General features: G+C 43.6%; 2 protein-coding genes across 2 annotated transcripts in view; one reads left to right on the forward strand and one right to left on the reverse strand.

The window, feature by feature from the left end:
- Nucleotides 1-1111: 1111 nt before the first annotated feature.
- selenom (selenoprotein M) lies at nucleotides 1112-4178 on the forward strand. Its single transcript, XM_086205304.1, has 5 exons — nucleotides 1112-1338; nucleotides 2328-2363; nucleotides 2545-2579; nucleotides 2670-2748; nucleotides 3483-4178. Exons 1-5 carry the CDS (start codon nucleotides 1243-1245, stop codon nucleotides 3717-3719), a joined length of 483 nt encoding a protein of 160 aa, XP_086061430.1. The 5' UTR covers nucleotides 1112-1242; the 3' UTR covers nucleotides 3720-4178.
- Nucleotides 4179-4462: 284 nt separating this feature from the next.
- smtnb (smoothelin b) overlaps nucleotides 4463-25585 on the reverse strand; it is a 50576-nt gene continuing 29453 nt past the window's right edge. Inside the window, exons 8-20 of the mRNA XM_086206175.1 lie at nucleotides 24613-24664; nucleotides 22824-23420; nucleotides 20453-20526; nucleotides 12077-12262; nucleotides 11805-11880; nucleotides 11566-11598; nucleotides 10283-10462; nucleotides 9988-10050; nucleotides 9819-9897; nucleotides 9565-9735; nucleotides 9347-9473; nucleotides 9063-9214; nucleotides 4463-6093 (exon numbers count right to left, since the gene is read on the reverse strand). Coding sequence (XP_086062301.1) covers nucleotides 5940-6093; nucleotides 9063-9214; nucleotides 9347-9473; nucleotides 9565-9735; nucleotides 9819-9897; nucleotides 9988-10050; nucleotides 10283-10462; nucleotides 11566-11598; nucleotides 11805-11880; nucleotides 12077-12262; nucleotides 20453-20526; nucleotides 22824-23420; nucleotides 24613-24664 — 1944 coding nt within the window. The 3' untranslated portion in view covers nucleotides 4463-5939. The remainder of the gene's footprint in view (nucleotides 6094-9062; nucleotides 9215-9346; nucleotides 9474-9564; nucleotides 9736-9818; nucleotides 9898-9987; nucleotides 10051-10282; nucleotides 10463-11565; nucleotides 11599-11804; nucleotides 11881-12076; nucleotides 12263-20452; nucleotides 20527-22823; nucleotides 23421-24612; nucleotides 24665-25585) is intronic.

The following is a 25585-nucleotide window of genomic DNA, read 5'->3' on the forward strand; positions in this document are numbered from 1 at the left end:
CAAAAGGCTCCATAGCTTTAATGATACAGGATTGGATCCATTGTGCGTTTCTCTTTTCATTATTGTTGTTTTATTGTTTACACTTTACATTATTTTGATGTATTTCATATTGTCCTTATAATTTCTGTTCGGTGACCTTGAGTGTCCAGAAAGGCGCCTGTAAATAAAACATATCATCATCATCATCATCATTATTATGATGATTATAATTAGATCTCTCCAACTGAATCATGTCACCTTCCTTTCAAATATTTCACTATCACCTTCCATGAAACATAACTATCATAGGGTTGCAAGGTGGCTCCGGTCCCTGACGCTGACAAATCCTGACTGGACTACATTCTTCTGCTCTCTTGAGGATGTAAAAGAATATGTGCCATCACGAGATCAAATATCATCTTCGTCTTTGGCCACAATCTGAATCTGAAACTTTAACCTTGTTACTGTTAAGTCAGTTAAGGTTCTATTTCTTAGGGGAAGTACAGCCCACATGCTGCTGGTCTAACTGCACCCCTTGTTGTGACCCCTTTACTGGACTATTTTAAAATCTTTTGACAGATCAGTTCTGGGACCACACCATTCACACACTTGAAAATCTAACCCGATTAATGAAATAATCAAAGCTTAATAAATCATATATTTGTTGAATTATACAATGGTGTCATTTCTTTGGCTTCTGACTACATAATTTTAAGGTTTGTTTGTATATTGATTTATTAGTATATTGGGTAGCCTGACCCAGACATGTGCACAGTAGGAAAAATGTAATAAAATCATGGTGTTAATCTTTAGTCGTCTTAAATGGAATAAAATACTTTTTTGGCTAATTTTCTAAATTGGATATCATATGTAGCACTAAGGCACCTCCTCAAGGTAAAATAATGCTGATTTTGTGGCCTTCAAATAGAAATTCATCGACAGTCCCTGAGTGGAACTTCTGTAGTTCACAGGGGGATTTGGGAGGTTCACTAGCCGCCCTCTCACCGCCAACACTGGGTTGTCAGAGGAGCGGAAGCTGGATGGGAATAGCAACGCGGCATTCCAACCTGAAACCAACTTCTCCTCGGTACGCGAGCGCCTCCTTCCTCCTGACTTGACGTGGCAAGAGATCCGGACGTGACACAACCGCGGATATTCTCCTTCCTCCTCCTCTTCTAATCAGCGCAGTTTCCTTCAGCTCTCTGCAGGCATCGGTCCTGGACCAGAACAGCTCCTGTTCCACAATCGGAACCGGGAGAGAAAATGTGGCTGATTGTGTTGGCCGGCTTCCTCCACTGCGCTTCTGCCTATGAGGTGGATCTTAAAAAACTGGACGGGCTGGCTCGTGGCAGGCTGGAGGTAAGCCTGCGGTCATCAGTCGTGAGGATGGGTGGAATGACAATGACTGCGAATCAAGTTTTGTATTTGTGAATATTGTGAACTAGATTTGGGTAAAAATAGGAATGGATGCTTCTTTTTAAAAACAACAAAAAACAACTAAGGTTTGGGCGCATGCGTGATGACTAGAATGAAGATGGACAATGCTTTGGTAAGAGGAGTGCGCTTCCCTTTCCCTTAAAGGCTTGCAGATTATGTTGCATGTATCTATTTTAAACACTTTAACAGTAAAATATGTCACCAAGTAATTTAATGATCAGCTGAAGACAAAGAGGACCAGGACTACATGACAGGAGACGAGATTCCTGGCTCTTTGCTTCAGAATCTATTCTTCAGTTTGTGAGGAACCATCCCCCTTTTCCCCAGAGTACTCCTCAAAAAGATAAAATGAATGAATACTTTTCTTGGCTTTATTTGATCATCAGCATTTTGGTGAAGCTTGGACCTTCATGATGTCGGCTCCGTTCTAGAGAAATTCACAAATAAGGGGATTTACTCCCCTCACCACTGATATTTGAGAATGTTCGTGCTGCCTTCTTCTCATAGACGTTTTCCCCCTGGGCTTCATCAATCCAACAGTCTTCCAGCACACCCAAACCAACGCCTGTCAACTGTCGCTATTGTTGTGTCAGTCACACCTGTAATTCTGTCCCAGAGTCTCTAATTTCCTCAAAATGGGTTGAGCACCTTTCCCAGTACCCAAATCTTTGCACCGTACAAAAGGTGCAACATCGCAGCAGAGCATTTATAGGACTTGCTGTATTTTTATGAAGGAGCCTAATCCCAAAACCACTGGGGAGCTGCTCATTTGTGTGAGGTAAACATGCAGAAAGACACATTTTCTGAACGGAACATGTAAATCAAGCAAACTCCTGTCGGATCCTGATGATTGCTCTTTTTCTGAGCTTGTAAACTGCTCTCCTCCACATTATGTTCCTTCTTTTTTGCAGTCGTGTGGTGGATGACAGCTGAACAGGCTCAGAGAGGTAAGTTGCCTTCTGTAATGTAACGAAGCAGACATGAACACACTGAGAGCGTGACACTAAATCCCTCCCTTAACGTGTTCGCTCACTCATATTTCATGTGTAACATCCAGGGTTTCAGTTAATCCCTGACACTGCAACCAGTCCTGAGTGACAAACATTAATCCCCCCCTTCTGTGTGCAGGTCAAAACCTTTGTGGTTGAAGACCTTCCTCTTTAGTATCCTTTGACTCGAGTATATCACTTGAAGAAGAATCATAAAACAATCCGGCGTTGTCTGTCTGCCAATCCTTGACCGCTGCACCTCAGCCATAACCTGGTGATGAAGCACATTCCTGGGGCCGACCCTGAGCTTGTCCTCCTCAACCACTATTATGAAGAGCTGGATGTAAGTCTGCACTTTGTTTATCCTTGCTTTGGTCTTTTGCTACACATTAAAGTAGCAGTGTCATTTAGCAGAGTAGCAGCACCCTCTGTTGATGCCACTTGGTATCAGCAGAGTCCTGGATCGTACCACTTGGTTTCAGTGCCCTCTGCTGATAACAAGTAGTAAAATCTAGGACTCTGAGTTATTTGTCTATTAAAACTTTCAAAGAAATCTGTGCACGTCTCTGTTGTAGTTTAAAGTGAAAACATTAAATTATGATGTAGACTAGTTTCAGTCAAAGTCATTCAAGCAAAACCAGTTTCTCATTGATTGGCACAGCCAGCTGATAGCTGCCAGGATTCCTTCATTCCTCTGATGACCTGGCGCTAGCAGTCTCCATCATTAGCCTCTGTCCACAAAGACCAGGGAGTCCATCTGCATGGGTCCATCAAGGGAGGCTAGAGAAATGAGACCCTGTGTTTGCTGGAGCTCGCAGCAACTCTGATGCTCGCTCATTTCCTACACCATGTGTCTCGGTCATCCCCGTTGTAGCATCAGTTCATAGGCCCCTGAGACGTGACGCCTTTCATAGGGGCAGAAACATACTTACTACCCAGTTTGCCTTTAGGATTGCCTGAACTGCGGAACTGACAGTCTTCAGTCAAGGACACAGAGTCCATGTTAGCCCATGTTCTTTCTCAATATGCAGCAGTGGAAGTGATGCGAACCCCAGTTTAACCCCATCTTCTCAACAGCGGATCGCTCTGTCTGACATGACGCGCTCTGAGATCAACAAGCTGGTGGGGAAACTGGGCTTCTACAAGAAGAGTAAACCTGAGGATACGGTGCCTGAGGAGTTCGTCTTCGCTCCTGCCAAAGACAGCCCATTTGAAAAAAAGCCAGCGTCCACTTCCTCTCCTGCAACTGAGAAGGCGTCCTCAGATCCGTTAGAATCTGAATCAGATGCTGACGTCAAGCACACTGACCTATAACGTAGGAATCTCACTGTAACATTATGCTCCATAGCTGCTCCATGACCAGCTGGCTGTTGCAGAAATGCTCGTCATTTCTCACTAAGGCCAGCAGATCCTGGATCAGCTCATGGGGAAGGACATCTCAGCATCAGCAAAAGGCCTGCAGTCTGAATTTGCACACGTTTGTTGCTTTTTTGCAGCAATATCATCACACCAGGCTGTGTTTGTGAGTCTTTTTCTACTGCACAAAGTCTAGAAGTGTATTTTTTTCCCCATTCTGTGTCAGCTGTCTTGCCTCACTTGAGCTCTTGTGTCTGAATGCTTCCTGCCCGCTGAGACGCTGAATGAAGCCTCAGGCTGAAAATCAGATGACTGGCCTGGGGTTGATGCTACTGGTCCTGGTGGGCTGGGCTCATGCACGCAAGAGGATTCAAGTGTTGTGGTTGTAAAAGATGAAAAATAAAATATTTCAGAAAAATTTGCTCTGATCTGAGCAATATGGTGTCATGTATGTTTCCTCTTACTTTGCTAAAGCGGTGTGACTGCTACGTCAGGCTCTTTCGGCATTCTTGAGTAACACAGGTGATACAGGAGCAAAAAAAAAACTTCTTTGAGCTTCATAAACCTCTTTGTGAATACTTGAAAGGCAAAATATATATTTTTGGGGATTAAGTTTTACTTTTATAGGAATAATCTAGAGTGGAAAATGAAAAAGCAAAGACAATAATGAGCAATAATCCCCCAGAAACAAATTTACTTCTCCAATTTGTTTTTTTAATTCACATTTAACTGTGGTGCACAGAAACATGAACGTATGATGTGTTGCAGCTCTTATATACAGCACGCACTGCTTTGTGGAAAATATTTTTTTCAGTTGGCAGCGGCGAAATATTTCTCATTATTTCTCCAAATCTACAAAATAGAATATGAAATTAGTATATTTTAGACATCTTCTCTTAGGAACCGTAATTGTAAAAACCAACTAAAAATCATTTATCAATGATCCTTAGCGTCAGGTTTGACTACTCGTGTTTAAACCGGAAACTGACAGACCTGAAAGCCGGCTTTCATCAGGCACAAACCACCCCCCACCCCCAAAGTGACCCCAATAAATTTTATAAAACAACATGGTAGCTTGAGCTTACTGAGTTATTTCAAATGACACTTAACACACTCACAAAATGAAAAATGTATTTCAGAAAAAAAATCACTGGAGCATCAATAAAAAGAGCCCTGTGTGTGTGTGTGTGTGTGTGTGTGTGTGTGTGTGTGTGTGTGAGTATGAGCATTTTGACAGTGCAACAGAGGATGTGATGCTGGTGGATGATGGTTGAGTTGCTTTGATATTTGTTCTGCTCATCAGTTGTCAGTCAAGCAATAATTAAGGTAATGGTATATTTCAGTTGCTCACAATGCCTGAAATCACTACACTTGTTTGTTCATATGAATTATTAAAAAAACAACAACACAAACTTGTAGTCCTGGAACCACGTTGCTGTTAGAATCAGAGCACGATACAGGAGGAGCATAATTACCTGAAGCGTGTTCTCAGTAGCACTGTAGAGTTGAGGAAGACTACGGCAACTTGTAAAGAACATCCCAGTGCTTATGTATTAAATAGTAATATGCTACTTGATGACATCAAAGTGGGAATAATAACTTAATTCAAATATTTAACCAGAGTTTGCTCATAATTAAAAAGTACCAAAATTGAAACCTAATAAAGCATCACATGGCTTGATATATTCTTCAGTGGAACCAACCAAAGTAATGCTAATAAACCGCCACAGTTACAAAAGTGGAGCAGGTAAGAATGTAGGTATGAATACTTCTTACAAGGGAAAAAGCAGAATTATATCTCTTTTCAAGTGTCTCAGTACACTAGCGTGGTGACAGGTAGTGCACGTCAAATAGATACAGGTACAAGTTTGAGTACAAAAAAAAAGAAACGATGTACTGAAATTTTAAAGCTTAAAAGTTAGCTATAAAAACTTTGGCGCTCTCTTGTTGGAAAACGTAGGACTTTCAGTGTCCAGAAGAAAACGACAATCATGAATACACACTGCCAACAAAGATAATAAACACACAAACACACACAATCCCCAACTTGTCCATCATAGACTCAGCAACCTAGAGTGGAGTCGGTAATCAGGTGAAGAGGGGACTGGGGGGAGGTTTAACCTGGTCGCGACCTCATGATGACCTCCATGGCGAGGCTGAACAGTCTTTGAGTTCAGATCAGAGGTCACAAGGGCGACCCATGGACATCTCGTGTCTGCGCAGGTGGTTGACCAGAGACTGAACGTAGGTGAAGACACACTTGGAGTCAGGTTTCTTACCCATGATCATCATGTCTTCCACTTCCAGCAAAGGCATGCAGTTGGCGAAGGTCCTGAGGGACAGGCATACGAGAGACAGTGTGGGTGAGACGGACGAAAAGACTGGAGAGGATGGGTGAGAGCCACGAAGGGGGGGGGGGGGGGTGGAACAGAGATTCATGATTTCCTAAATGTTCATGTCAGCATTCTCACCTCCTGGGAGAAGAAGTCCAAAACTATCAGGATGATATTCATCAAAGTAGGTGGAGCGTGAACCCAAGAGGACCCGTTATGCCCGTGAGGTCATATTTATTTATGAACTAGGTGCCTTTTAATCATTCATTCATTGGGTGCTTCCTCATGGTCTCTGTATCCACCTGTTCTTTTACTCACTTGAAACCAACCATCTCAACAGGGCTCTGCAGTTTGATGTTCACATTCGATGGCCCAAATCGCAACACTGCGTTAAGTGATTCACTTCACTTGAAACTATAAAAACATCTAATGTGAGGTAAGGCGTGCGTGTGTTGAGACAAAGACGACTCAGCCCCGGCACTTCCTGCACATCCCAGCTCTTTACCCATCTGACCTCTCGAAAATAATTGTGTCTTGTGTAAAATTCATATGGAAAAGAAACATCTTTACATCGTCTGAATAAGCTGAATCAAAACTAAAATGTGTGTATATAATCAACACAAAAATACAATGATAAAAGTGGCTCAAACAGTCATCAAGTGGACCAGCGGTGTGGTATTACAACTTACACATCATCCTCTCTCCGTGTTATTTTTTCCAGTTTTCACTGAACCCCTTGTGGAAATCCCTTTAAAAGCTTTCTGTAAATAAACTTGACTAATGCTGCTTTTCAAAGAAGACCTCACAAGTCAGCTATGCAGAGGCTGACCACACGGTGGCATTATCTGCTCGTACTGTAAACTCCCAGATATACACATAGCGTGAAGTGACATGAGCAACACAAATGTAAATCTCACAAGAAAATAAATGTCAATCAGTATACTAATTTTAGGAACTGCAGACTGCGGGGAATCTGTTATTTATGATTATACAGGATCTTTAAAAGGCTTTACAAGCCAAATGCATAAACACCTGAAAAGTCTACTTGAGTGAGAAGAAACATCGAACAAAAGCCTTTCCACCCTCTGCTTTGTTTCTCAACTCCTCTGTTTGAAACGCTGCGATGCATCACATCCTTTTAAAGCGCTGAAGTGCAGATGCACTTGGCGTGCTGCCTCGGCCATAGCCTAGCGACGCAGAAATGCACACATGGATACACACACACACACACACACGCAAACTGTGTTTGGCTCTTTAGATACTGGTTGTTATTGGTTAACATGAACACCCAAAGGCAAAGTTTTCTGAACTACCACATTTGATATAATTAAAATATTCAAGCTGACACACACACACACACACACACACACACACACACACACACACACACACACACACACACAGGCTCCCTCCATCCCACGAGTCCACCCGAACCAAAATGAGGTTCTATTGCAGGCTTTCCCCTCTCTCACCATGGGTTCAGTTTTAGTTGGAGTGCAACTTTAGGAGGAGTTTTTGGTTTTAACCAGGCCCTTCGTCACCAGACCCCTGTAGAACTCCTGCAGGTACGTGTACACACACTTCCAATCTGGCTCGCGCATCTTCACCATGTCGTCCACATCCAGCAGCTGGGGACAGTCCACTAGTTTCCTGCGCCCGGTAGAGGGAGCAGGGGGAGAGAAGGGTGGAGGGGAAGAGAGGGAAGAGGAAGGAGGACCCAAACGGAGAGTGGAGAAAGAGGTGAAGTGAAGATAAGATGAGGACAGGAGAGAGATCGTGGATAAGGTATGGGACAGAAAGGAAGGAGGGAGGGGAGACAGATATTGCCGTGAGCAGCCAAATGAAACAGATCCAGGGTGAAGGGACAGGGAGAGAGAAAAAACACAAAAAGAAACAATGACATTACATTCTCTGTGTTCACAAATACAGCCATGACTTGACATGCTTGAACATCATGATACGCACAGTATGTGGCATTCACACAAGAGACAAAACAAAACGTCAAATGAGCGTCAGGTGAAGCTCATTTATCCTTTTTGTTTGTTGTTGTTTTTTTCGGTGACCGTTTCAATACGACTACGAGAAATACAAGACATGAAAAAAACAACAAGGACTCTGCAAATACACAAAGATACTATCATATGGTGTCTTAGAAAGCATACTGGTGACAGTGATGGTGTGTGTGTGTGTGTGTATGTGTGTGTATTGAGATTCCAGGGAGGGGAGGTGAGTGACAGTGCAACACAAACATGGAAATGATTTGGGCTGTGGTTGGGTGACAGTCGGGTGTTGAGGATATCAATCACTGTCCTACTACGGAGCGTGAGAACACGCACACACAGGTGGGTGGAGGGCATCACAAGTGAGAATGATATATGATGCAAGAGAAATAAGAAAATAAAAAGATAGAGAAGAGAGACTAGGAGTAAAGAAGGGGGGGGGGGGTGTTGTGTAGCCGAGAACTCGTCCACTTTTTAACCTGGTGGTTGTTTGTGTTGGGGCTCTGGTTCAGATGCCCAGCAGTTACTCATAGTAGAGGACAGACGGGGAGTTTAGAGGCGGAGTAATTAGAGCAGTGGCCGTTATGAGACTCACACAGGCTGAGTGGGATCTATACACCTGGGAGAGACAGGCAAAGTTAACATTTGGACATCAGTCAAGGAGCCACATGGCTTGTTTTCATCCCATCTCTGGCCCAGGTTATAAAAAGTAAAACAAATGTATTGAGAGAAGAGTGACAATGAGGGAGAAATCCCAGAAAAATGTGTTGGATTTACAAATCTGCACTGTCTGGAGGACCATGTATATTCTTCAGCTGGTTCCTCCAGTTGAAAAAAAAAAGAAGAAGGTTGTGTTGATATGGTTTCTCCAGCAGGGTGAGTAAAAATGCTCTCACTCAGAACTAAATAGAACTGATGTGGTTAGTGCACACGTTGCTGGGACAAACCAGTTCTGCATCGATACTCACTCTGCAGCACTGAAGGCCACCTCAAAGTTTTGCCTGCGGTTGCTTGGGCTCAGGGATTCGTAGTCAAAGGCTTCTGGAAAGAAATTGTGCACCAGGGCACAAAATGCCATACCATCGCTCCAACTGGATGAGAAATTTTGAATATCCACATGCTGATGGATGAGACAAACAGAACAAAAGCAGTGACAAATAAGTGATGGAAACATTCCAGAGGATGAGCCCCTTAACAGGATGAGCTCAAGTTTTACTGGCATTTATTAATTTGCTGAAGCCAGATAGCTCACCTCATATGAGCGCGTCTTGGCACGGCACCAGTCAAGCAGCATCTGCTTGATGGAGTTTGCATTGGGTACGCCAAAGCTGGTGGAACGCTGCACCCTGTTTACCTTGGCGACCGCCTGATTCCCAGGGCTACAGAAAAGGGAGGTTTGTATTAATATTTACATGCTCTGATCTGCTCCTTTTCTTACTTTGGTAGCAATACGTCTGTGTTTATCCTCACCTGCCTCCCTCCTTCTCCAGCTTTTCTATCATGGCTTTTCTGGCCTGCATGGCTGAGGTCTTCGGCAAAGTCTGAGCCCTCATCAGTTCCTTGCGTCTCTCTGCCTGCCTTCGCTCCACCGCAGCCAACCCGCCGCCGCGTGACGACGAGTCATCCTCACGATCAAACACACTGAAGCGACAGAAGAGTTTGTTTCTGAAAAGGGAGGGCTTTTAAATTTAGCGTAAATACTGCGTCAAGGCTTCACATCTCACCTGCCTACTTTTTTGCTTGTGTTAGAGGAGGAAGAGGAGGAAGAAGAGTAGCTGTATGATTTTGACTGCACTGTCCCTCCTTAAAAGAGGAGAAAAAGCAGACACATAAATGACGGTGGGGATACAACTAAACAACAAGAGGAAGAGGGTAAATATAGTCACCACTCACTGTCTGTTTTCTGCATGTAACTGGCCTCCACGACAGTGCTGCGTGTTGATCTGCTCCCGTCATCTAAACACACACAAACACACTTCAGCGAGGACATGGTAGCTTTCACAGCTGTCAGTGTTGTTATTATTTGCTTTGTTGATTTTTACTACTGCATTTGCAATTTGCGACCCCTCAAACATGGCCTCCGTCCCAGGACTAAATTAAAAAAAGGTTCCATTTTGATGTGTGAGGTTAATTACAGGTTAAAGAAAGGCTTGAAAAAAAGGAAAAGAGAAGAGAGATAATTAAGTACCAGACTGAGCAAAGCGGTCTGTCTTGGTGACTTGGCTGAGGGTGGAACCATCTGCTGACTTCTCCACCTTCCTCATCACCACCTCTCCTGCTCCGACCCCTTGACGACCTTTCTGTGCACGTTCCTCCCTCTGCTGCCGGAGTTCCTGTAGACGAGTCTCACGCTCCTTTTCTCTCTGGTCTGGGACAGAGAAGAGCAGCAGAGATGATGTCAGTGGAAAAAGTGGAGGAGGTCCTAAACAAGCTTACAGCACCACATCTGACAGCCTCAAAGATGGATTAAAACAGGGCTTCCCAATTTGAAGCGTTACATTTCAGACGTTTTTCCACAGTACTGTAAAATTCCTCCAAACACACAAACATCTGCAGGTGGGAGGCTCACAGCTGAGCCAGAGCTGTCAAATAACATGCACTGCAAAAACCTCACAGATCAACTAGAGCAAGAGGGCCATCTTCCCCTGTGGAAGGCTACAGTGAGTTCAGCCACCTGTCCAGAATACTCAAACATCAATGTGTGTACATCACATTAAATATATCATTTAGTTTGTAGAGGTTCACTTTTGATTTGTTTCAATGCTGGCTGGAGATTGTGTTTAATATCTGGAGGGATTAGAATGCAGTTAGAGCTGAGAATCCCATCAGAAGTTCAACTGTTTGCTCAAGATGAACCCATACGATGAGTGCAAGACAGAATTGTTACAGGAGAGCACGGCAACTTTTTTGGAAATATCTTTATTTGCCTCCCTTGTCAGAGCCAGACTATAAGAGAAAGACCCTTCTTTCCTCTGTGTGTGCAGTTGGGAGGTGAGACCCACAGAGAGCAAATGACTGCTAGTTAGCTTAGCATAATGAGTATTAGTGGTTAGCATACCCGTCTTAACCGCTCAGCTTCCAAAACCTGCATATTATGCACGTTATATTAATGCAGGGCTCAATGATGAAGAGATATGCTAACACTTCCCACCTGCTACCATTCATTATGCTCAGCTAACTAGCAGTCAGCTGTATCTATTTTCATGTCTGATTCTGAGAAGAGAAATAAACTTATTCTGAAAAAGTTGGAGTGTTCCTTAAAACATTTCAGTACAATGTCACACAATGACACACTCAAACACATAAAAATCATGCATGTTAACAAAACTTTCCACATATCCTGCATCACCCAAGACAGAAATCGGAGTTAAATTGTTAAATAGTTGCTGGTGATGGCAGGATGGTGCACACAAACAGAAAACACAGGCACATATCAGTTGTTAAACCACACTGCAAACCACCCTGTCCTACCTATTTCCTCTTGAGTACATCCCAGCACGGCCTCTGAGGGCAGAGTGGATAGAATCGTTGTGGAAATTACCACTGGACTAGTCTTAAAATTTGTAAAAGTACATTAACACCAATAACACTGATGGTGACTTTACAAAGGCAGCGTCCAACTTCACAAATATGAATTTCCGTATGGAGAAATTGATTAAATGTTCTTTAATTTTAAGATTTTTGTTCTTTTATGGTAATTATCCTTTTACCTCTCTTTCTCTTGCGAAGGTCTCTCATGGCTGCACGGATCATCTTCCTCTCCTCAAAGTCCTTTGACTCATCAAGCTGTTAAGGAAGGACATGAAAAAACACAAATGCAAACAATGAGAGTTCAATCCTCAAAGCCTAAGTGACACAGCTCTATTTATGCATGCAGCGTTTCAAATATACAATGACATGGTTGAGTGATTATGTTGTATTTACTACTAAGTGGTTCTTTCAAATCTAAGTCAACCAGATGTTGGACTTGGGTGTGAAGTACCATTTTGTCAAGGAGTTCTTCATCCTCGATGGCAGCCAGCTGTTCAGCTGTCAGTTTTCCGCAGGGCTCCTCGGATTTAGCCTGGATGGTGGAGCCGTTGGAGATGGCTGGCATGTGGCACGCCACCTGGACAGACGGCGCAGCCGAAAACACCGGCTCAGAGGCCAGGACAGGCTCAGTCTCCATCTGCGTGAGACACATAACAGACATGAGCAAGAGCACGCACAAATGCCCCTCCCCCCCACACACGCATGCACGTATGCAAAAAAGATAAAGAGCGGCGTTAATTCAGCTGAGTTGCACAACTGTGACCATAGTTGGAGATGTAACTACTAATTGAGGGCTCCTGAAAGCAGAGTCTCCTAAACTGGAGCTCAGTTGTATACTTATAAGACCAGGATGATGGTTAAGAAAACATGACTGACGTTTGCTGGCGTTTAAGACGTAATAAGCACAGGAGGATTTAGGGTTAACACACTACAGCCATAATAGGTCCGAGTCAGTGAGGTAGGTTGCAAAGCTCACATCTTTCCCTCCCTCTGATAATCTCTTTCTGTACCAAGACTGCCCACTCACTGTCTCTCATTCCTTCCATCCCCTCAACCTTCCAGCCATGCCAAGGAGAGTGACAGTAAGCACATCAGAGCAAAATTAACTCTGCCAAGTTACTGTTAGCTCGTGAAGCGTGACCGACACAGCGAATGTCTAAATGATACTGAGCAGCTGCAAAGCCAGAGTTTATGTGACAGGTATGGTGCACCATTACTGGAAGATGGGAACAATGCTTTCGAAAAAATAAACTGAATTCATTCACACATGCAAAGTCTTTCTGGTATGTGTTGCTAGAAGTTCTGGCTTTATACAGGAGACCATATGGAAGAGAAAGGTAAACATTAAATGCGTAGTATGTAATTCTACCATTAGGGGTTTCCCAATCATAACAATAATAAAAGATGTTTGACGTAGCATGAAGGTGTGGGAGCATGGGAGTTCTCTTCAGTGTTACACAACCGCCAAGGATCATATGCACACAGACAACTGTATGAAGGTTTCATCCATATCGTGTTTCATCCTGTATATTCACATAATGTCATTTGATTCCAATGAAATAGTTGAAATTCATCTTAGTAAATGTCATGTTAACAAGCTAACTTGCATTAGTTGACTGCACTACCCATACAGCTACTGCAGCTAACGTTATGTGGCTAATTCAAGCCGTGGTGTAGCCGCCAAGCATATTCATCTACTTCGGGTCAATAAGGTCATTCTAAAAAGAAATCTTTATTATAATTTTAAAGGCTGGTATAGGAAGGAGTCCTAAACACATACGATTTTTAGTAATTTAGCAGTTAGCAATGAACATCCTCTTTCCTCTTACCAAAACCAAAGGGGTTTTTGGAATTGGTTCCAAATAGTAAATGTCCAAATAATTGTTCTACAATATAAAATAAGCCAATAAACACAACTCAAATTAATTTCTAAGATATTAAAAACTGCAATTACTATCAAGTGGCTAAATGACACTCCAGCTGTTGTAATGGACACTGAATGTCATTATGAAGAAATCACATTAGCTTCTGGTGGAGGAAACCCATGGTAACGGCAACTCCCAGGCTGGCCTACAAAAATACATCATATCTGCCACGATCTTTTGCACAGTTATATTATATATATATATATATATATATATATATATATATATAATGAATAAAAAAATATATAAATATATATAAAATAAATCTGTTGGTTATGTCATTGCTGAATTAACTTTTTGCAATATGGCATGCAATTAATCAGTTGTGCTGTGATTTAGCACATTTTTGGATTTGAACATTGTTGTTTGAGAACATAACTCAAAAATATTTAACAAAGGTCTAGAAGTTTTGGGCATGTGGAAATGTTACACGTTGTACCTTTAAAGGAAGCCTGACTTGAAAGACCATAAATCCTAAAGAAAACACATTGTGAAAGGTCACATGGTGCTGAGTGCCTGTGGCAAACTATAGACACTATAGCTGTGGCTTCAGTGCTTTTGTTGTAACCGAGTCCAGGTCCAGATATAGCTTAGGCAGCTGGCTCTGTCCCAATCCACAGCCGTGCACCCCTCCTCTCTGGGGCCCCCAGTCAGACCAGGCCTCCCTTGGGAGGGACAATATGCAGCACAGCCAGTGCATGATCACGGGTGGCCAGCTGGTTGAAAAGCATTTTGGAGTTATGGCCCATGGGACGGGCTGGACTGAGAGGCCCTTGACCGACGAGGAATGTTTTGGGAAACAAAAGTCATGTTTAATACAGTTTGGGCATATTATTTCAGAATTGGAGTCACTGTTGCATAAAATTACCCTCTTCAAAAAATAAAAAAACTAAACCATAACGGGCTGTAATTTCTTCAATATGTTTTGATTTACCACTTCAAGCTACAATAAGAGCTTCGCCAGCAGCTTTATGAAACAGTAAATATTGCACGTGCTGTATATTTAAGGTCAAACTTTAGTCTTCTTTACCACAATCATCTATACTCAGACTTTTCATAGATATGAATCCCCTCTGTCACTTTTACTGGAACAGCTGATTGGCGGATACAGCTGTCCTCGCAGGATTAGATGGGAATTTGAACTCTGGGTAGTTGAATAACTTAAGATAATGCCACAAATACTCAATATCACCAGTGCAAGAACCAACACACCCAGAAAAAGGGTCTGTTAGGGGATGTCAAGAGTGCAGGGAGCAAATGAGGATAAGGACGAGGGCCAAATGTTCATGAACCTCTACATGGGAATGTCAACCGGGAATGACACACCTTAAATTTCTGTGTTGTTCAGCAGCTAGAAAACATTCAGGGCTTAGGTCACGTTCCTGCCACTGAGAAGTTTATGTTTAGTTTTAAGATGACTAAGTATAAGCCAGTACCACTGTTACAATTAAAACATTTTTGTCTCCATCAGGATATGATTCCACTCGACAGCACGCACACACAAACAGAAACACATGCCGCTAAAGGATTAGAACTCTATGACAAAGTCCTCTACATAAACTGAATGCCAAAACTGAATGACAGCTGATATAATCATTGGGCTTGTGGTGGAATAGAGGGAGGACTTACGAACAGACTACTAGCAAAAGAAAGCTGAGGGGTTGAAGAGTAGGTCAACATCTACGTGAGCAGTATCGGACGTATGACTGGCATACGTGGCCTCTAACACTCCGGGCCAGCTAGTCTGCCAGCATCATAAAAGCATTAAATGAATTTAAAGTGGGTTATGATCAGAAAGAGTCACACAGAGAAGTACCAGGTTGTCGTTGCATGAAATGTTTGCCATTAGACAGGGAGCAGAGAGGGAACGACAGACTGCGAATGTCGGAGGGTGAGACACAGGTGCTGGATCAGGCTCTGTGGTCTCTGGTGTCTTTGTCCTATCAGAAACAGAATCTGAGTCCTGGGGGCAGGATTGTGGTTCCTGGGGGAGACTTGATGGAGAATCCAGGGTTGTGCAAAGTGGAGTAGCGTGGGGTGTTTGAAGTGCATCATCCTGGGTTGTGCAGCCTGGAGAATTATGGGATGGTGTATTTGTTGCACATGGAACTGAGGGCGAGCTCTCTGAGCTGGGTAGTGCATGCAGTGCCAGCTCAGGTAGTCCAATGGCCTTGCACAGGGCTTCCACCTGCCTCACCAGCCTCTCCTGCTGAATCCTCAGCCTCAAATTCTCCTCCTGCAGCCTGGCCAGTGTTTCAGCCAGAGGAGCCACCCGAGTCGCCGCCTCCTCCAGCCGTGCATCCACTCGTTTTCCAAAAGCCTTCAAGTCACTGTGGATCTCCCCTACTGCACATCGTAATGTTAGCTCAAATTTCCTCTCATCAAACTGCTCCGATTCATCCTCCACCTGCTCCTGGGCCAGCAGATCCCCGATAACCTCCTCCAAGCCGGACTCAGCACAAGCACTATCCTGACTGGCAAACATCTCCAGAGCCTGTGAGGCTGGAGGGAGCTCCAGGTTGACTCCAGGCATGGCCACACCAGCTGTAATTGGCTGCTCGTTTATACTGAAAACCTTTTAAAAATTCAAATTATTTGATTCCTGTTAAGTGTCTTGAAATTGCGTTGAAAGTTGAAATTTAGCCTTCAGATGGTAAGTGTTGTCTCTGTCTGCCAGAGACCTTCTGAACAACACATGTTCTTTATACCCCCTGCAAATCACCCCTCTTTAGTGGCCTGCACCCTGACAGCCAATGAAAATGCAGGGAATCCCGTTTCCTAGGCAGCAGCAGCCCCTTCCCCTTTTTCCAGGTGCCACAGACATGCCCATTTATCTCTCCGTTGTTCCACTCAGCCCGTCAGTCAGTCGAGGGGCACTGGTGGAAGCCGGGGGGCAGTAATGACACCCCCCCCCCCCTCCCTCTTTCAACTTTCGTTTTATTTAGAGGTCTTGTCCTTCACACCTCCCCTGGCAGGCCGCGAGGGTTTAGAGGTGGCTTTGACCCTAGGCTGAGTTGAAAGAGTCACACGTCGGTCTTTCACTCCTGTTAAAATTACTCTCTGACTAATCAGGTTGTTTGTGTTGTGATTAAACACACACCTCCATGACACCATGACACAGCAGCCTGGGTGACCAGTAAGAGTGAACTGGGGCCCAGTTCTCTTAGGCTATGGGTATGTTGGGAGGGACATTGCTGCTCCTCCAAGACATGTTTTGTTTATTTTGGTGACAAAGCAACACAAAGTCAAACACTGCTCATGTGGACACCCTAGGGGCTTCTGTGTTAATTTTAAGTGCTTTCAAAGAGTGTGAGTGTAGTGTTCTATTAGTGAGATGTTCAAGTACATCAACTTAAGTGGGGATTAACCAATCCATGCACACTGAATCACTAAATGCAGTCTGATTATGAGCAGCTAACACACAACATGTGATAAACCTGTAACTCTCTCTCACTCACTCTCTCACACACACACACACACACACACACACACAATACTAATACTACATTGCAAGACTACAGTATAGTTTTAATGAGCTGATTCAGAATCCAAACATGGTTACAAAAGAACCACATACACAAAAGGAGGATTAGGAAAAAATAAACTACAGAAAAATTTTGGGAGCAAATCTAAGTCAGAGTTTAGATAGATACGGAGATCTGAACAGAGACTGTTGGGGAATAAATCCTGTTTACATTCTGTTTAGAACTTATTTTTTTTTAACAGTTATTTAAAATGATTAAATCGAAAATCTAAATTATTCTACATGAGTTACCAATTGTATGACCAAAAATGTTCTCAAAGTTTATAGGTTTGGTGCTTGACAACATCTCTCCCTGACATGTTATCAAGCTTCGAGGCACCAAAGTGCAAGACAATGTGAGAAAAATTAATTTTCAGTATGCATGTGGACCTGAGAATTAAATAATTACAGCAGAAAAACTCAAGATGAGCAAAAATTGTATGTCTTCTCTCTCTGGCGTGTGTCGGCTTCTGGGACTTTTTGCTGCTTTCATGAGTGTTTCCAAAAATAACATGGTACAGCTTTCTCCCAATGCTCAGACGCCATGTTGAGATTTTATTCCAGGGAAAGACACACAAGTGAAGAAAAAAAAAAAACCCCTCTAAAAGTAACTCTTAATCTAAGTTGACAGCAAAAACCAATTGCTTTGAAATCGTGGTTCATCTGGTCATTACAGGATATTCTCTTTTTCTCCGGTTTACACCCTCTCTGTTCTCCAGGCTTTAATCCGTGCTATACGTGCACTGGCTGTGTAACCTGAATGTGTCGTGGATTCAAAGTATGTGAACAATGGGGTCCTTGTTCCCCTGTGTGATGCTGAGACAATCAGACAGTGACAGCGAGTCTGTACGTCCTGCAGCGATCTCAGTGATCACAGGAGAGGCTGACTGTGCTGTCATCACCCTGGTTATGAAGCGGAGGCATTGTTTATATTTATGTTCAAGGCCGAGTGCAGTGGTCAGTATGGACAGAGATGAAGAGGAGCAGCTGTGGTCAGCAACATTGCAATGTGAGCTAAAATCACCACCTCACAGGTGTACGCCTCCACCAGTAACATCCAGCAAAGTGTCTCTGCAGGTCATTACGTGAAGTTTTATCATATCCAGCTTGTAAATTATGGATAAAAACACATTTTGCGAGGTCAAAGTAATATTGAGCTTTGACCTGACACTTCTAATCAGTTCATCGTCAGCTGCGATGAAACCCAAGCATGCCGCGGACATCGTGAGAATAGGACAGAGTCCCCCGCGCAACGTCGACTGTTGACAGCATGGAGGCATAAAAATACAATTAAGGAAATAGTGGTGGTGGAGAGAGCTGGAGGTTAGACCGCCGAGGAGAAGCGCGGACCACACAGACTAACAGCAACAATAAACACTGGGGAGGCTATAAAATCAGTACAGTGTCTTCCTATAATGAAGATATACACACATGTGAAATAGGAATTTGGATTATAACCCTAATCCTCCCTGGACACACATACCCCAAGCCGGCCCCCCCATCCCCGGTTGAAGCTAATTATCAATGTCTGCCGCTGTTTTTACAATCTCATTAGTCGCTCAGGTTCATTGTTCGTACAGTAAAACTGGACCAGATCTGGCAGATCAGCTGAAAGATCAGCCAGATCCCGGTGACAGAAAGCTGACAGACCCGCACTTGTCATCGCGATGGGATTCATCAATGGAGACATTCATTTTCAGCCTTTACAATGATGATGAAGTTGTTCTGGATCACAATGTGTACACTATGAGCTCCAGAGACGAGTGATGCAGCCGTGCCCGGTGTGTGCGCTACATTACAGAGTCGTTGTTGAAGTCAGTGGTGGAACCCTGAACACAACAGCTAGTTAAAAACATACATGACGCAGAAGAGGGCAGTAAGATAGACCGCAGCGTTACTGAAATCGTGACGTGTCTTCTCTTATGAAATTCTAAGAAGGAGAAATTTGTCAGAGGCTAATTTTGTGTCAAAATGTCCTTTTTACTTAAATACTGCAGTGCTGCCAACAAATCCTCTTCTACGGAGTTGAAAAAACCCATATGTGCTTGACAAAGATCACATCAAAAACATTTTTTTTTCATGAAAATGAGAATTATAAGAATATATATATATATATATATATATATATATGTATATATATATATATATATATATATATACACACACACACACACACACACACACTCACATACACACACACACATATACATACACATACATATAAATATGCATATATAGACATATACGTAGATGTGCATATACACACACACAAACTTAATGCAATGGAGCAATTTCAAAATAATTGCAATAATTGCAGCTCTGAAGTAGACTATATTACTTACTGCGTCCCCTGGAAGTTACAGACATGATCAAGACTGAAGTAGATCTAATGATGCAAACTGTTGCAACAAAAAAAAATCTTAAGACGTTACCTTCACACTTTTATGCCACTGTTGTAATAATTGGGTCAGTCCATCATAAACCTCATCTCCTACAGAATTTTGACCTCTTCCTCGACAATCCTCTTCCTTTCTGAAAGTGCGTCTAAGTTCATATGTGCCCCTGTTTGAGGCCGTCTCAACGAGGACCTGACTGATGGCGATCGTCTCATTCCAACACCTTAAATCCACGCTGCAGCCCCATGGCGTTTCCTCCCAGGCCTAATTAACCAGGTCCCTGGTCCCATTACCCGATTACATCTGCCCTCGTCACACATTAAAGAGTAAAGAGGACACCGCCTCCTTTCCTCTCCTTCTCACTCCCCTTCTCCATTCTTCCTTTCATGGAGGACTCAAGAGGTTAAGGAATGAGACAAATGGAAGTTTAGCTACTCTCTCAATGCCCAGAGGTCATGAGCCTGTCTCCCATTGGCTATTATCACTGACCCTTCTCACTGCATCTTCACACTCGCCAAGAAAAGACGTGATGAAGAACGTGCGCCAACATCTGTTTTAATGCCATAATCGGCGGTGCAGATGAAGACAGACAGGTGTGGTTTAGGTAATATTTCCCAAATAAATCTCAGTGGGCATTGCCTGCTGGGAGAAAACAAGACATGCCGCCCCCCCCCCCCCCCCACCTCCTTTCCCTTGCTCTCCTTCACATACCCTACAAGGAAAGATGTGACTGGCTACCCACTCTGTGTTTGATAAACACTGTTCTTCCCCCTCTCCTTTCCTCTCACTCTGTCTTTCACTGTCCAGGCTTGCTTGCTCTTAAAGCCTAATTACAGTGACAGAAAAAGCGCAGTGAAAACACAAAGTTATTCTTTCATTCGGAGGCCGGGGGACATGCTTTACTGTATGTCTGACAAGTTTTGGTAAACCCTGCAGAGAGGTAGTGATAATAGAAAAAAACTATTTCCTAAGGCAGACCGTACCTTGATAGAGGGTCCAGAGGACAAGCTGGATGTGGAGATCTTGAATGGTGTGGCTCTGAGGCCAAGGGTCAGCTCTGAAACAGACACAAAAACACAGATTTGTAAATTAAAAGGCCCAAGAGAGGTCCTGGAATCCATATGCATCTTTATAATAGAGACGTGTGCTGGTGGTAGCCATTAGTCAGTTACATAAGCTGCCATAGTGCCATAAACATGAACTCCTGTCTTATGAGACAAGAGAGAAAATGTCGATGACGACACGTTTAACATAAACAGCTCCCATCAGTCACCTCCATGCACTTAAACCCCCCCACCCCACTCCAGGAGAGTGATGCACACCACTGAAGCAGATCGTACATTAAAGTTTTTGAAGCCGCTTTTGAAGGACACTGGAGACACATCATAGCCTGCTCTCAGTCAATCAGAGACAGACAGTTTCCCAAAAAAGGAGCCTAAAACTATTAAAACAAATTGAACTAAAAAGAAACCATGTGAGTCTTGTGAAGAACACAGCGGGGCTGCCAGAGTGTGTCCTAATGGGACGGAGGATGGGGTTGTAAGAGGTGAGGAACCATATAATCACATAGGTCCAGCTTGAACCTTAAAATACAGCGGGGATGTATGCAGGGCGGCACGGCGATGGAACAGAGCAGGTCGTTGTACCTGCCGTACCGGCTCAGTTTGTTGTGTTCTGGAGAATGTTCCGAGGAGACTCTAGCAGGGCTGTCTTAACAACCCTGCTGTCTCCAATACATTGAAGTATTCAGTTGACTCTCCAGTTCTGTGCAGATTCTGATATTTTGGAAGCCTGGAGGTTATAATAGAGACAGATCTATGCACTCCACCTGATCAGATCTGCTATGACAGCCATGTCACTCTGCAGACATGCCTGTTTTATTTCAGGCGTGATTCTTAAATTAACTGTTTGGGTTGGGGGTCATGTTTGTTTGGATGAGGTAAAACCTAAACCATCTTGTTTGGAATGACTGTAATAGCAGCTGCTGTAGTTTAGCTGCTGACAGTTATGCAACTCAGATTTTTGCATCTTAAATTAATAAATCCCTGTTTATAGCCACTGAATTTGATTGCACTTTGTAACACTAGATGATTCACTTAGTTTTTTTCATATTTCATGTGTTTTGCAACCTAGAGTCACTGCTTTGGGTAAATCAGTTGTATTCACTATTTCATTCAATTACGACTACTTATTATGTGACACTATTTCAGGTGAACATTAGTTGTCCATCGCAGGAACAACAATAAAAACCATTCCTGTTTTTTTTATTATTATTATTATTTTTAAATTACATATTTGCTTAGGCGGCACGGTGGTGCAGTGGTCAGCACTGTTGCCTCACAGCAAGAAGGTTCCAGGTTGGAGTCCCAGCTCAGGCACAAGATCTCTCTGTGTGGAGTCTCCATGTTCTCCCTGTTCCTGTGTGGGTTCTCTCTGGTACTCCAGCTTCCTCCCACCTTCCAAAGACATGCAATTTGGGACTAGGCTGATTGATACTCTAAATTGACCCTAGGTGTGACTGTGAGTGTGAATGGTTGTTTGTCTTTGTGTGTTGGTCCTGCGATGGACTGGTGACCCGTCCAGGGTGAACCCTGCCTCTGGCCCAAAAGCCCCTGGGATAGGCTCCAGCCCCCTGAGACCCTTAACAGGGATAAGCGGAAGAAAATGGATGGATGGATGGATGGATGGACGTATTTGCTTTTATTCGCATTTGACTGTTTTACTTTGAGAAATGTGTTTATTTGGGGATGAGTGAGCACACGTATGAGGCAGGTTTTATATATAGGGTATCAAAAGTGTCAGCATGGGGTAAAGCGTCCCATCATTTTTTAAGTAGAGTTCAGCGACATTCATAGCCTGAATCAAACAAACCAGTGCACTGTGTTGGACTCATTCACTTACCCTGTTGTACAGTAACACCATTGAGTCCTGCCTGAGAAAGACAGTTGTTGTTCCTTTGTCCTGATTTACTCTGGTTGACTACTGACCTCACCTCCTCCACACCGCAGCAACATGCCCACAAGACAACAAATACCCTTTAGAGCAACCGTGCTGTTTCATATTCAAGACTAACGTCCCACTTAACCGAGACAAAAACCATTGTAAACCAGCTGTCAACCCACTTATGACCGATTCATCTCCCCCTGCATCTGGGACTCCAGTGGGTTGATACTGATATCATGGAGGTAAAGTAACACAGAGCTTTAATGGCCAGTACAATAAATAAATAAATACAGGGTTCATTAATGTTGTTAAGAAGACACAGCTAAAGAATTTCAATATATTGTAAACAAGATATTTGAGACTTTAGTGAGCTACAGCTACTTCCTCTCATGAAATGACTGGTGCTCCTACCTGCTCGCTGCCCATTGGTGGTGATGCGAGGGGTCATGTTGGTAATGGGGATGATGTTGCCCCTGGGGGAGGATGTGGAAGAGGTGGTCGTACGCCCATCTTTGATCTCGATGGTGAGGAAAGTCTTCATGTCTGCCTCTTCCTGGGTGTCCTGCTGTCCAGCTTCTCCCCCTGGGATACTGTCCTCCTTTGAATTACTGAGGTCGTGCGCACTCTTTTCAGCTGGATCCTTCGTCCCACCCGTGGACTCCTGGGATTGGCTGAGTGAAGACGGAGGTTTGTTAGCCCCGCCTCTGGGCTGAGGTGTGGCCTGACTCTTGGATGCATTTCCTGTGCTGGAAGAGTTGGCGGAGGTGTGAGATGGGGAGTCCACACGTGTCATCGCTGGCCGTTCTCCAGATGTGCTGAGGGATGCTGCTGAGTGTGTAAACATCTCAGTAGCTCTGGAGAAGTTCGTCTGGCCGCTGATACTGGAGACTGTCCCATTCCTCAAGAGCCCTCTCTTCAAAGCTGGGACATTTGGGTTGGGCTCGGTGAACTTGCGCATGCGATCACGTACTGAGTTGGTGCGGTTGAACTGCTCCAATATAACAGGCACTGTAAAGACATGCAGGAGAGGAGATGTAATCAAAGAATAACACTCGGGAAAAACAGACAAAATAGAGCCTACATCTCTTCTTCTGCCCTCAACACTCTTCTGTCTTTTAGGGTCTTGCTCCCATGAAGCTCATCTCCTCCCCCACCCCCAGAAGCCCTCCACAAATCCCCTTCCTCTTAGCTCTTTTCTCTAGGTTTTATTCCAGCCCCTTTCTTTTGCACGACTTATCCTCCCTTTTTTCACCATCATTCAGCTCCAATTTTTTGGACTTTTCAGGACATGCTCCTTCCACCGTTTCTTTTTTTAACACTGTCTGATCCTTAATACTTTCAGATAATGTGTACAAATCTCATGCTTTGGCACCGATGCTCAAAATGGAAAGAACACTGGAGATTAGAGGAAAAGATATTAAATGAGGTCATCTATACAAATAAAGACGGACGTGCCTTTGATGAGAGAACCACAGTTAAGAGCAGAGTGGACACATTAGAGGGTAATAAATAAAATATGGTGTAGTTCCATTTCCAGCCGTCTCTCCTGTAACTGGCCCTATACGGTCACACTAGTCACTACGACTGTCTCCACACGCTGAAGTTTGACAGGCCATTAAACATCTGCCGGGATACTATCAGACACTCTCAAGTTCCCCCAACGAAGACGACAAATACAAATGAACCAAATAAAAATCTCTTTCTGGTATTGAGTTTAAAGGTTGCAAGCATAAATTTAATATAAAGGTGTTTATACAGCGTGGATGTTGGAGCTAAAATGAATTATGTAGTCTGTAAGATTTCTTTGGGAACACAGACTATGTGGAGAACACCTAGTTATGTAACTCTATTTTGAAATTCCCCATAATGTCTGAAATTTTATCATATATTGTATTGCCATTTATCTTGGTAAAAACGTATGGTGATACGTATCGCAAGGTCCTTGCTAATAAGCAACTCGAATCACCCCGAGTTATTATTATTGTCATTGTTATTTTTATGAGTCTCAAACTCTAAGTGAAAACTTGACATTGTTTGATTTCATCAATCAACAATGGTAAAAAAAAATGAAGAAAAGCGGAGACTCATCTCATTTGAGAAGTGTGAAACTTCTATTTGCCGTATAAAATACTGTGAATGATTTATCTTGCTGATGTTCATGCATCAGTTCAGCACCATCACAGATGGAATAATCTCTTACCAGAGTCCTTCGCCTTGCCGCGACTGAAGGGCCGGTCGCTGTCAAGTGTTGTCTAAACAGAAGGGAAGAAAAATGACAGAACAATCAGAGGAGGAAATAGAGATGAGGGCTTGACAAGCATGGAGCTGCTTTAAGATGGCAGCGATTCAATGTCAGGAGGGGTTACATCTGGTAAGAGCAACACACACACACACACACACACAAACACCCAACGTCATTCTCAATACATAAAGAACGGGTGGTGTTTTCGTTATGTAACATTTGTGTTTGGAGTAAAGCATGGGGCCTCTGTTCTTTTTTTGGCAGAGGGACCACGATGGGCCCCAGCGTGTTTACATTACATTCAGGCGACTGTGAATCGGGGCACATTACAGGGAACAATAAAAGAAATCCGGGGCCAGTCTTGGGTAAACACATTTAGAGAGGCAACACGATGGAGTCATGGTGACCTGGACCCTTAAGAAGGGGACGGTGCAGAATCTGGAGTTCTCCGTGTGTTTGTCTGCTCTGATGAGAAGAGACAGAACCTCTGGCCCATAAAACTGTCCGTCTCTGTGTGACGGCAGGTGAGGCCGACACGCCGCTGAGGTGAAGCAGAGACCCTCAGGTGCGCAATTTGTCTGTGTAGCCAAGTAACAAGAACGAAACAGCCACTAACAGGAGCTCAGCGCTGCGTGTTTATGGATGACCTGGGTGTCACCTAAGAACTGGGTGTCAGAGGGAGCTCAGAGAGAAGGAAAGGAGAGCTGGGACTGTAGGCACATGTGACTGGTGCCACGTGGCTCAACAGCCCACTCTAGTGGTGCGTTGTTTTTTTTCCCCCTGCTAATCAGCTGGCTAATACTACTTGGACCTTCACGAGTGACACAACCAGAGAGACACCAGTGTAAAGTGCCTTAGTTTAGATTCTAGATTATCAGTCTAAAAGTCAATCTTTTTTTTCAATTTATGAAAGCATTCTTTGACCTTTATA

Source organism: Aulostomus chinensis, chromosome 6 (genome assembly GCF_037954235.1).
Source record: "Aulostomus chinensis isolate RoL2024-O1b breed Wild chromosome 6, RoL_Achi_v1.0, whole genome shotgun sequence".
NCBI lineage: Eukaryota > Metazoa > Chordata > Actinopteri > Syngnathiformes > Aulostomidae > Aulostomus > Aulostomus chinensis.